Source organism: Mastigoproctus giganteus, chromosome 10, assembly GCF_048544385.1.
Source record: "Mastigoproctus giganteus isolate SK-2022 chromosome 10, ASM4854438v1, whole genome shotgun sequence".
Lineage (NCBI taxonomy): Eukaryota > Metazoa > Arthropoda > Arachnida > Uropygi > Thelyphonidae > Mastigoproctus > Mastigoproctus giganteus.
In genome coordinates, this window is record NC_143584.1 from 107,529,951 (window position 1) to 107,542,805 (window position 12,855).

General features: G+C 39.3%; 1 protein-coding gene across 2 annotated transcripts in view; it reads left to right on the forward strand.

Moving 5' to 3' along the window:
- The window catches only part of Tti1 (Telo2 interacting protein 1), a 600,292-nt gene that overhangs the window by 389,734 nt on the left and 197,703 nt on the right, over positions 1-12,855 (forward strand). For both annotated transcript variants that reach the window (XR_016547507.1, XM_090382195.1), the window contains exon 14: positions 6,092-6,228. Coding sequence is in view for 1 of the 2 variants with exons in the window: in XM_090382195.1 (XP_090238321.1) it covers positions 6,092-6,228 (137 nt within the window). In the remaining variant the exon portion in view is untranslated. The remainder of the gene's footprint in view (positions 1-6,091; positions 6,229-12,855) is intronic.

Sequence of the window (12,855 nt, forward strand, 5' to 3'; positions counted from 1 at the left end):
GTTTGACTTCTGTTGCAGGGAAAATAATGGATTCACTGGTTAAAGTAGCATTGCAGAATCATCTAGACAAGACAGCAGTAATAATTGAGACACAGCATCTGAACAGTTTAATTGGATTCTATGATATAGTCACAAAGGAACACAAAAAGTAATTTTGGAAAGGAAAGCTTTTGATACTGTTGTACATGGAAGACTACTATGTAAATTGTAGCAGTATGGAATTATGGGCAAGTTGCTACAACGGATAATAAAAAATGGTTGAGTGTGGGAAGACAGATAGTGGTAATCAATGGATACTGCTCTACATGGACTAATGTTATTAGTGATGTTCCTCAGTTTTCTGTGTTGGTCCCATTGTTGTTTTGTGTATTTGTCAATGAAATTGATGTAGGTATATCAAGCTTAATGTCAAAGTTTGCAGATGATACAAAGGTTGGCAGGGTTGTTAATGACAGTTATGATAGTATGCTGCTGCAATAGGATCTGGAAAAGTTGAGTAGATGGGCTGAGAAGTGGCAACTGAAGTTGGACATTGACAAATGCAAAGTACTGCATATGGGTAGCAGTAACCCCAGAGAAATGTACCAGCTGGGTGGTGTTGCACTCAGGATAGTGGAGAATGAACGAGACCTGGGTGTAATTGTGCAGTCAGATATGAAAGTTTCTGACAGTGCAGACAGGCTGCCAGAGTAGGTCATGGGGTCTTGTCAATGATATACAGGAATTCTGCAAGCCGGGTTAATGTGATTATCCCCTTGTATAAGGCAATAGTCAGGTCACACCTTGAGTACTTGCATGCAGGTCTGGATGCCTCATTTCAGGAAGGATGTAGAGTTTCTAGAATGAATACAGAGGAGGGTAACAAGACTGGTGAACGGAACAAAGGGATGCTCTTATGAAGAAAGGCTTAATTTTCTGCAAATTGCAGCTTGTGGAAACTAGGCCCCTGCGAGGCAATCTGATTGAGGTGTATACGGCCTTGAACAGATTGAGTGGGTTTAATCCTGAGGGGATTCTTCTTCTTGCTCAGATTACAAACGTTAGTCGGCATAGATTCAAACTGAGGAAAGACAGTTGTAGAATAGATGTGTGAGATGTGTGGAAGTTTGCATTTAGTCAGCGGGTAGTTGATAGCTTAAACTAGACAAGCATTTAGAATGAATGGATCTGTGAAATGGGGTGGTTTTTTTTTTTTTTTTGCTGATACTGTATAAGGTTGCTTTCTTGTATCATGTGCCTCTACTAGTGCTAATGCTGATGTAGTGGAACCTCATCTTGTTGCAAAATTATATTGTTTCAGTCTTGTGTCAACTGTGGTAGCAACCACTAAATCGGCAGATCAAGGTAGGAAATGCCATTCATGGTGTCTTCTGCAAAAAAGAAGGCCTCACAAATCTTTTACATGGATATTGCACAGAAAAATGTTTACTTTTGACTGTCCCATTCATATTCCACAGTTTCATGTGTTTCTGACTCTTCCCCCATATATGAATGATGCATCGATTCACTTCACCACTGAGATGGAATGTGGCTTCATCAGTAAACAGTTATCTGGCTGTGAAATTTTCAACAGTATCATACACAGTTCTTTGGTATTACAACAGAATTCATACTGATCTAATTTACGTGTATACAGCCTTCAATGGATTGAGCAGCTCAATGCTGATGGGATTCTTCTTCTTACTCAGATTACAAACCTGAGGGGGTATGGATTCAAAGTGACGAAAGACAGTTGTAGAATAGATGTGCGGAAGTTTGCCTTTAGCCAGAGGGTAGTTGATTGCTGGAACAAACTTCCATCTATTGTTGTGGTAGTTGTTAGCCTAAATAAATTCAAGGCAGAATTAGATAAGAATTTGGAATGAATGGATCAGTGAAATAGGAATGTTTTTTTTTTTTTTTTTTTTTCTCGGCTGCTGCTGGATAAGCTTGCTTCCTTGCATCATGTGCCACTGCTAATGCTAAAAGTTCTTGAGATTATGCTGCTGTAAAATCTTACCACCTGAAAAATAGTGTTTGTTATTCTTATTTTATAACCTCTTGTGTTCTGTTTTAGCTACAGCACATACACTCCTTGACTAGCTTCTTGTTACCATAAGTTAATAGTGTGTTGAAGTGTTGTTGGTTTGATTCATTGCTGTATATTTCATGGGATCAATAAGGTGTTGGAAAGTGACACAAAGAATACTGTGCCATTCATGTAACAAAATAGTTTTACAGAGATATTAAATCGGTTTATTAGCGTTTGTTACCTTCTTATTTTGAATTTAAGTAGTAATTTTTACGACTCATGGTGTTAGCATCAATATCGTTCAACTACCCGCCATATTGTAATCGATAAGAAATAGCACAACGTATATATCTCGAACTTATAGCGTAAGGTATAATGTAAAACTAGATAACATAATATGAAGACTGGATTAGGAATCTGTTAGTATTATCAATTAATCAAAAATATTTATTAATCTTATTAAATTCCATTGTTAATTAAACTGCATTTAAATGGAAATCATGACCCAGACTAGAGCTGCAAAGCAAAGAACACAGACTAGCAAGAGTGCTGTGACTCAGGGGAAAAACGATGGGGGCAATTCTGCAATGCATCGCAATCTCAAAAAATGTGCGAAATATGAAATGTTTGCTGAACTTTCTAAAACGAGACATGATCTAGCCAAGGAGGATGTTTTTTGTGTGTGCTACGTGCCTAGAATGTCAAGAAATTAGGCCCCAACTCAGTGTTCTAATGGGCGCCTGTGAGAGCTTGAGGTGTAGGGTAAATGCCCTCGAAATACGAGGGGCCCATCATACTCTAAGCTGCCCAGCTCAACAGTAGAGCTGACTCCTGTGCATTGGACAACAGAGAGGCAATCTCCAAGGCAGAATGCGCTGGTCCCAAAGGAACTAGTTATTGTTGGTGACTCTATTGTCAGGGAGACGAGGAATATACTATGCAAGAAGGATAGGTGGAACAGGACCAGGGTATGTCTGCCAGGGGAAAAAGTTGACGATGTTGTAGAGCAGATATCATCTTTTAAGAGCACAAAAGATGATATTGATGTACACGTTGGAATTAATGACATTAAGAATAAGAGATCTGCAGATTTACTCAACAAGTACAGGTCAACGTTGAAAAAAGTCATAAGTTAGGGTTCAATGTGAAAGTGTCTGCAATTTTGCCCAGACACGATAGGAAGGAGTATATGATGAGAGCCTTGTTGATCAGTTTGATCCTGGAGAGACTGTGCAAGGCTCAAGGGGTAGAATTTTTTCAGCCTAGTATGTGCTTGTTGACAGGAGAGACTGCTTCTACAAGGAGGGTACACTTAAATAGAAAGGGCGCAAGAATATTTGTTGATGCTCTCGAGGCAGGGATCTAAGTGATTTTGTAATAACGGAGAGCAAAGTGGAGGAGAAATTGTTGAAGTTAAACATAAGGAAAGCACATGGGGGTGGACGGATTCTATCCAGTTATATTAAAGGAAGTAAGGAAACCCTTTGGACTCAGGGGAGGTCCCCATGGACTGGAGATGTGAAATGTATCGCCAATTCACAAAGGGGGTTCAAAAGTTGGCACGAGTAACTATAGACCTGTTAGTTTGTTTGTTTGTTATTTGGTTTTTAGGAGCATTAGCAACTAGGGCCATATTGCTCCGGGATATGCGGTGGTCATTCCCTGACCTTTCCGCATCCTCCGTATTTGGTAGTCACGGGCTCGAACCCCAGTCTATCAAGAAGCGTGTGCTACGCACTGCTGCTCCTGCCCACCTGGCTACGGAGGCGCCACCTGTTAGTTTAACTTGCGGGGAAAATAATTGAGTCACTGGTTAAAGAAGCATTTCTGGATCATCTAGACAAGACTGCAGTAACAAGTAAGACACACCATGGGTTTGTTAAAGGGATTTCTTGTCTGACCAATTTGATTGGATACTATGATGTGGTCACAAAGGAACTTAATGTCAAAAATAATTTTGATTTTATATACTTGGATTTCAAGAAAGCTTTTGATACTGTTGCACATGGAAGACTGCTGTACAAATTGGAGAGGCGTGGCATTAAGGATAAGTTGCTACATTGGATAAAGAGATGGTTGAGTGGGAGACGACAGAGGGTGGTAATCAATGGACACTGCTCTTCCTGAACAAATGTTATTAGCGGAGTTCCCCACGGTTTGGTACTGGGCCCATTGTTGTTTTGTGTATTCATCAGTGATATTGGTGAAGGTATATCAGGATTAATGTCCAAGTTTGTAGATGATACAAAGGTTGGCAGGCTTGTTAATGACACTAAAGACAGTATGCTACTGCAACAGTATCTAGAAAAGTTAGGCAGATGGGCTGAGAATTGGCAACTGAAGTTTAACATTGACAAGTGCAAAGTACTGCATATGGGTAGCAGTAACCCAGGGAAATGTACCAACTCTGTGGTACTACACTCAGGGAGGTGGAAAATGAAAAAGACCCGAGGGTAATTGTGCAGTCAGACATTTCAGAAGTTCTCTGAGCAGTACAGATGGGCTGTGCCAGAGCAGGTCATAGAGTTTTGTCAATGATATATAGGAATTTTGTTAGCAGACACAAGGAGGTGATTATCCCTTTGTATAAGGCAGTAGTCAGGCCACACCTTGAGTACTGTGTACAGGTATAGTAGCCTCATTTTAGGAAGGATGTAGAGTTGTTAGAACGAGTGCAAAGAAGGGCAACACGATTGGTGAGGGGAACAAAGGGGTGGTCTTACCAAGAAACGCTTAAGGTCTGCAAGGTTCAGTGCCTGGAGAGTAGGCACCTGCGAGGTGATCTGATTGAGGTGTATAAGGCCTTGAACGGGTTGAGCAAGCTGAATACTAAAGGGATTCTTCCTCAGATTAAGAACCTGAGGGGGCATAGATTCAAACTGAGGAAAGACAGTTTTAGAATAGATGTGCAGAAGTTTGCCTTTAGCCAGTGGGTGGTTGATTTGCGGAACAGACTTCCGTCTTTTGTTGTGAAAGTTGATAGCCTAAATAAATTTAAGGCTGAGCTGGACAGGCATTTGGAATGAATGGAGGAGTGAAATGGGAGGTTTTTTTTTTTTTTTTTTTTTTTGCTTATACTTCATAAGCTTGTTTTCTTGCATCGTATGCCTCTTCTAATGCTAATGTTAAAACTAAGAATGCTTGGAGCAAAATTTGTACAAGATTGTTCTGACAATCATGTATTTCCATTTCATCCTGCAAAAGCCCAATCGGATTGAGTTGGCCAGGGCAGATGCTTGGAAGTATTCCTTGTATTTCCCAAATCAGTTTTTTACACGTGACACAGTACACGCTTTGCATTGTGGTGGTATTGTGGTGGTTGCTTTGTTATCTCTAACATATCCCTGTCTCTCTCTCTCTCTCTCTCTCTCTCTCTCTAGGGGTAAACATGCAATATAGCCATATATATATCTGATCTGCAATGACGTTCAGATATGTTCTGGAATTCTGAATGCCTTCTAGTGTGATTAAGGACCAAGGACATATAACAAAAGCGTGCTTCACACCATTACACCTCCTCTTGTAGTCTGTACAATCAATATACAACACATTGGTTCTAGTCCTCCATGTGGTTTTATGCATTTATGTGTTTTTCCATCAGTGCTTAAAAACATAAATTGGGACTTAATGGCCAAGTAACTTTCCTGCACTCCTTGATGGGCGTTCTTTGCATTCTGAGAATTAGCACTTTTTTTTTTTTTTTTAATTGATGTCTAAGGTCAGTAGCTTCTATGACAGCTTCCTGCATCCATATTGAATTCTTTGTAGGAATCAGCACTTATGAAAAATAAAATTCAAAAAAACAAAGGATGAAATACAAAATACACTAGTAAAACCTGTTAGAAACTAATATAATAAAATTAGATGAAAACACTAAAATTCACAAGTAAAAAATTTCAAGTGAGGCCTCCTTTTTATCAGCTTAAAATGTGCATGACATAATAGCTTTAAATAAGAAAAAAACTAACCAGCTTGTATCATTTACTGAAACCTTTGATATTTAAATTTATATAATGTTCAGTGCATATATTTCTGTCTAGTTTTTGCATACTAATTATTTTTTAACTGTGCATTCATTAGGTACTTGGTATAGAATTCAGAATTATGCTAATGGATTTCCTTTATCCTATACTTGAGAAAGCAGGAAATTCATGCACAGCAATAGCACATACAGCTAAATTGGTTCTTAAAAGTATTGCTCTCAGCTGTAATTATGGGTAAGTATAATTAATAATAAAATGATTTTTTAAATTTGTTTGAGGAGTAATTTTAAAAATTTGATTATAAGGTGAAAATATTGATCTATAAAAATAAATTTTTATTTAAATGCCATTGAATTTTTTTTTTTATGTATGATAACTTTATTTGTATGTATCATAACTTTTGTGTACGAAAACTTTATTTCAAACTAAAAATAAACAAAATTCAATCAATTGCAAGAAAAATAATTAAATTTCAAAACACACATGCACACACAGAGTTCCCATTATAACACCCCTATTTATAGCACCAACCACTTTTAAAATTCTCATTTCTTCTGATCCCTGTGGTCAATCCTATGAAGAACATTTTTTTATGCCTGTAACATTCTCATTTAAACACTTTTCTACTTATATTGGATATAACCCTCTTAATAATAATGATAATAATAATAATAATAATTTTTTTGATTTAGAAAAGGGATATCAGCACTGAATTCTATGAATATAGAATTTAAGGAAATTTTCTTTATAGAAATCATTTCTGTTGCAGGTGGCATTTGTTTGGATCGTCTAACTTGAACCTTTGAAGATAGGCAGCTGTTTATGACTCGGTGATCTTTTTTTTCTTTTTCTTTTTTTTTTTTTACAAAAACCACAAACACAAGAGGTATTAGAACCTATAGTACTTAGTACCATGCTTGGGTTGGAAGTTGAGAAGATATTTATTAGGAAGGAAGGTTGTTCCAGAAGACAGCAGTTCAATGAATAAACAAGGAAGATGAAAGGTTGCTTCTGTGAGTTTGAAGTTGGACAATAAATGGATGTTGGCTGGTGGCAGCACGTAGTAGTAGTAGTAGTGGCACATGATGCAAGAAAGCAAGTGTAGGAGCTTATGCAGCATCAGCCAAAAAAAAAAAAAAAAAAAATCACACCATTCCCTCCAAATGCCTGTCCAGTTCCTCCTTAAATTTATTTAACCTATCAACTTCCACAACGACAGATGGAAGTTTGTTCCAGCAATTAACCACCCGCTGGCTAAAGGCAAATTTCTGCACATCTATTCTACATCTGTCCTTTCTTAATCTGAACAAGTGGAAGGATCCCATCAGAATTCAGCGTGCTCAACCCATTCAAGGCCTTATAGACCTCAATCAGATCACCGCGCAGGTGCCTAGTCTCCAGCCACTGCAATTTGCAGAACTTAAGCCTCTCTTGGTAAGAGAATCCCTTCATTCCCCTCACCAATCGTGTTGCTCTTCTCTGTACACGCTCAAGCAAATCTACATCCTTCCTAAAATGAGGCCTCCAGACCTGTACACAGTACTCAAGGCGTGGCCTGACCATTGCCTTATACAGAGGGACAATCACCTCCTTTTCCCTGCTAGCAAAATTCCTATATATCATTGACAAAACCCATTACCCGCCCTAGCAGCCTGTCTGCACTGCTCAGAAAACTTCATATCTGACTGCACAATTACTCCCAGGTCTTTTTCATTTTCTACTACCTTAAGTGTAGTACCACACAGTTGGTACGTTTCTCTGGGGTTACTTCTACCCGTATGCAGTACTTTGCATTTGTCAAGGTTGAACTTCAGTTGCCACTTCTTAGCCCATCTGCCCAAATTATCTAGATCCTGTTGCAGTAGCACACTGCCATTACTGTCATTAACAACCCTGCCAACCTTTGTGTCATCTGCAAACTTCGACATTAAGCCTGATATACCTTCATCAATATCATTGATAAATACACAAAACAACAGTGGACCCAACACCGAACCCTGTGGGACTCCACTAATAACATTAGTCCACGAAGAGCAGCACCCATTGATTACCACCCTCTGTCTTCTCCCACTTAACCATCCTTTTATCCATTGTAGCAACTTACCCTTAATACCATTCTGCTCCAATTTGTACAGTAGTCTTCCATGCGCAACAGTGTCAAAAGCTTTCCTGAAATCCAAGTATATGATATCAAAATTATTTTTTGCATCCAGTTCCTTTGTGACCACATCATAATAACCAATCAAATTTGTCAGACAAGACTTTCCCTTAACAAACCCATGCTGTGTTTGAATTATTGCTGCAGTCTTGTCTAGATGATCCTGCAATGCATCTTTAACCAGCGACTCCATTATTTTACCCGGAACAGAAGTTAAACTAACTGGTCTGTAATTACTCGTGTCACCCTTCGATCCACCTTTGTGAATTGGGGACACATTTGCACATCTCCAGTTCGTGGGAACCTCCCCTGAGTCCAAGGATGCTCTCATAATTATGTCTAAGGGTTTGCTTAGTTGCTTTGCCGCCTCCTTTAAAATAACTGGATAGATCCCATCCACCCCAGGTGCCTTTCTTATGTTTAACTTCAACAATTTCTCCTCCACTTTGCTCTCAGTTATTACAAAATTATTAAGCACACTGCTACAATTTGATAACCTTCTTCCATTTTCAAACTGTAATAATTTCTCACGTATGAATGTAGATGCAAAATACTCATTCAGTTTGTTTGCTATCTGAGCAGGATCATCAACAGTCGAACCATCGATGTCAAGTGGACCAATCATATTCATCCCCTTCCTTTTAGAGTTTATATAAGTAACGAAATCCTTGCTGTTTTTCTTAGCATCTTTTGCCAAAGATTTCTCTTAATCCGCCTTCGCCTGCCGAACCTCCTTTGTGACCTGATTACAGACTAGCTTATATCTGCCACAGGCTTCTGCGTCACCTGATAATTTATATGCATCCCATGCATTTTTCTTCTCTGTCACGAGTCTCATTAGTTCATTTGATAACCATTTAGGCCTAACCCTTGAACGATATTTCTTAATCGGTATATAAAGTCTAGTAGCTTCCACGATTAATTCCTTGAATGCTTCCCACTTAGAATTTACTGTTGGTAACATCGTCAGTTGATCCCACTGTACAGAATTTAAAAACTGTCTGAGACCACTGTACTCCCCTTTACGGAAGCAAAAACCCTTTCCTTTACCCCTGACGGTAGTTACCTCTTTGAGTAAATCCCACTTCAGCACACTGTGATCACTGCCACCTAGTGGTTCCTTTATCTGCAAATTCTTAATACACGAATGATCACTGCTGATAACCAGATCAAGAGTGTTACTTTCTCTGGTTGCCTCTCGAACATGCTGCTGCAGAAAACAATCATCCAATAACTCCACAAAAGTCTGACTAGTGTGTGAGTGACCAACCCACAAGTTCCAGTCAATATCTGGGAAGTTAAAATCCCCCATTATAAGACATTCTGATTTACTGGCCCACTCTATTTCTCTGTACAATTGTTCATTGTACTCATTCAAGTCATTAGGCCTATAACACACTCCTACCCTTATTTTTCCTTTTGCAGTGCTTATCTCACACCAAACTGACTCAACAGAGCACTGTTCATCTATATTAACTGGGTGCACTTCCTTTGATTTTATGTTTTTCTTAATTAACAGCATAACACCCCCTCCCTTTCTGTCCTGTCTATCCTTTCTGTACACATTGTACCCCCCAAATTCCAGTTCTGCATTCCTTATATCTTTGTTACACCACGTCTCTGCTATCCCAACAATATCCGCCTTTGATGTCTTGACCAACACTTCAAATTCATCAAATTTATTTACTATACTTCTAGCATTGGTATACATGCAAGCATATATGCTCCTATGCCTATTCCTTGTTACCCTAACACATCCCATATACCCAACTATTCCATAATGACTGCTATCCGTCCCTGAAACCCCCAACACCCCTCGCTCCAGGTCGCTTCTTATTCTAATAGAAGTTGTGCAAGAATCACCTTCACCTCTGCCTGCGGTTACTGTTAAACTATTAGTCTTTGTATCCCCCCCAAACTAGCAGTTTTCCGACCCACCCAACGTGTTTGGACTGCTTTGACAGAGCAGGAATTATAGAAGCCAATTCAGAAGAACAGTGCCTATGGAAGTATCTGTAGAAAAGGGATGCAGCAGAAGCAGTACATCTGTGAGACAAAGAGTAGAGAGACTCTGTAAGAGGTGAGTCAGAAATTAACCTAACTGCCCTCTTCTGAATGGAATTTAGAAGCCTGAGAGAGGTTTTGGGGGCACCGACCCAGTCGTGGGAACAGTATTCCATGGTAGGACGGATTTGTGATTTGTACAAAGTGAACAGCTGCCTGGAAGAAAACTAATGCTGAAAGCAAAAGAGAAAACCGAGTTTTTTAGATGCAGAGGAAGCAATATTTGTAATGTACTTGTGCCAAGACAGATTGGAAGTAAGGGTAATCCCCAAAAGAGATGTATCATCTTGCCTAGAAATCGGAGTGTCACCAAAGATAAGCATAGGAGCAGAAGAATCCTTTTTGCGAGATATAAGACAAGACTGAGTTTTAGAAGGATTGAAATCAACTAAGTTGTCTTTGCCCCACTGGAGAATTATCTCGAGATCAGCATTTAATGAATTGTTAGCAGATTTTCGAGAAGTTGAAGCTGATTGAGCAGGGCAAGATTTCTCAAAATGGAAAGTAGAATGTAATGTGCTATCATTGGCAAAACTGTGGATAGGATTTCCAGTCAATGGAAGAAGGTCATTAATATACAAGAGAAAAAGAGTGGGGGAAAGAACTGAACCTTGGGGAACACCGGCATTAGTGGAGAAGTTAGAAGACAGAGAGCCATCTACCATCACACTCAGCGAGCGATCAGAGAGAAAGCTGGATAACCAATTACAAAAAAAAAGCTGGCAAACCTTTATGCCAAACACGATCGAAAGCCTTTGAGTTGTCAAGAGCAACTGCTTGTGTTTCATCAAACTTTTTCATTGAATTTGTCCATAAATGGGTAACATAAGCCAGAATATCACTAGTGGATCGACACTGACGGAATCCATCCTGGCGATCGTTGATCAGTCGGAAGGTTTCTAGATAGATTAAGAGTAGCCGGTTAATTGATTTCTCCATTAGTTTAGAAAGAGTAGAAGTAATTGCAATGGGACGATAATTGGATGGGAGTGATTTGTCACCCTTTTTTAGGAACTGGATATGAGCAAATTTCTAAGAAGGAAAAACACCTTTGGAATAATAAAGTGAAAAAAGGCAGCAAAGAACAGGAGTAAGTTCAGGACCATAGGTTTTGAAAACAAGTGGAGAAATACCATCAGGACCTGGAGCTTTCTTAGCATCAAGATATGTCAAAATCCTTCTGACATCCTTTTAATGGAAGATCACAGGAGGCATTGAATGGAGCGTGTTGGGAATGGTGGGCGGTGTTTTAGCAAGATCATTAATACGTGATTTGGAAGAAAAATTGGATACTAGCAGGTCAGCTTTATCCCTGGCTGAAGTGACAACTGAACCGTATAGTTTGGACAGAGGTGGGAGCAGAGATGGGCAAAAGTTGTGGCCAATATCTTTGGCTTTGGCAAGAGACCAGAATGCTCGGCTACCAATAAGGCAAGTTTTCTGCTCTTAGCCTGTTCAAAATTTAGTTGGGACTAGTTAATAACTGCTTTACAATTGTTGTGAGCTCTGGTGTAGTCAAAAAATGAAACTGTTTTCCAAATTTAATGGAAAACTAAGGTTTAGATAAAGGACAAGATTTTAAAGAGGTGTGTGGAATAAAGGATTCCATTCCTACAAGAATAATTTCACTGACGCGATCTGAGCAAACGCTGACATCAGAAATTTTGAAACAATAATCCAACCAAGAAAAGGAAGAAAATAAATCTCGCAGGTAATCCCATTTTTCATTCTTGTTAGGCCAAACAGCAGAAGATTGGATATTGCCATGAGATAAAGGCTCCATTGGAGAAGAGACAATCACCAAGTTGTGATCTGAGGTGCCAAGAAGACCATGCACTTCGACCGTGTACTTAGAAGAATGTTTTTTGCTGATGCTATCGAGGCAGTGTTAGGAGGGTCGGAAAACTGCTAGATTGGGGGGATACAAGGACTAATAGATTAACAGTAGCCACTGGCAGAGGAGAAAGTGATTCTTGCACTGCTTCTATTGGAATGAGCAGCAGCCTGGAAGATAAGATGCAGGATATTTCAGAGACTGCTGGTAATCATTGGGGTACAAGTAAACACATGGGTTGTGTTAGGGTGGCTAAGAGGAAGAGCAGGTGTATGTATACTTGCGTGTACACCAATGCTAGGAGTCTAGTAAATAAATTTGATGAATTTGAGGTATTGCTCAAAACCTCAAAGGCAGATATTGGTGGGATTTCAGAGACATGGTGTCACACAGATATAAGGAATGCAGAACTGGAATTTAGGGAGTACAATGTCTACAGAAAGGATAGACAGGATAGGAACGGAGGAGGGGTTATGCTATTAGTTAAGAAACACATAAAATCCAAGGAAGTGAAGCCAGTCGACATCGCTTGAAAATAGTACAGTGTTGAGTCAGTTTGGTGTGACATAAGCATTGGGAGATCAAAATTGAGAGTAGGAGTGTGCTATAGGCCTAATGACTCTGATGAGTATAATAAGAAACTGTACAGAGAAATAGAGTGGGCCAGTAAATCAGAGAGTCTTATTATGGGGGATTTTAATTTCCCAGATATTGACTGGAATTTGGGGGCTGGTCACTCACACACTAGCAAGGCTTTTGTGGATTTATTGGATGATTGTTTTCTACATCAGCATGTTCGGGAGGC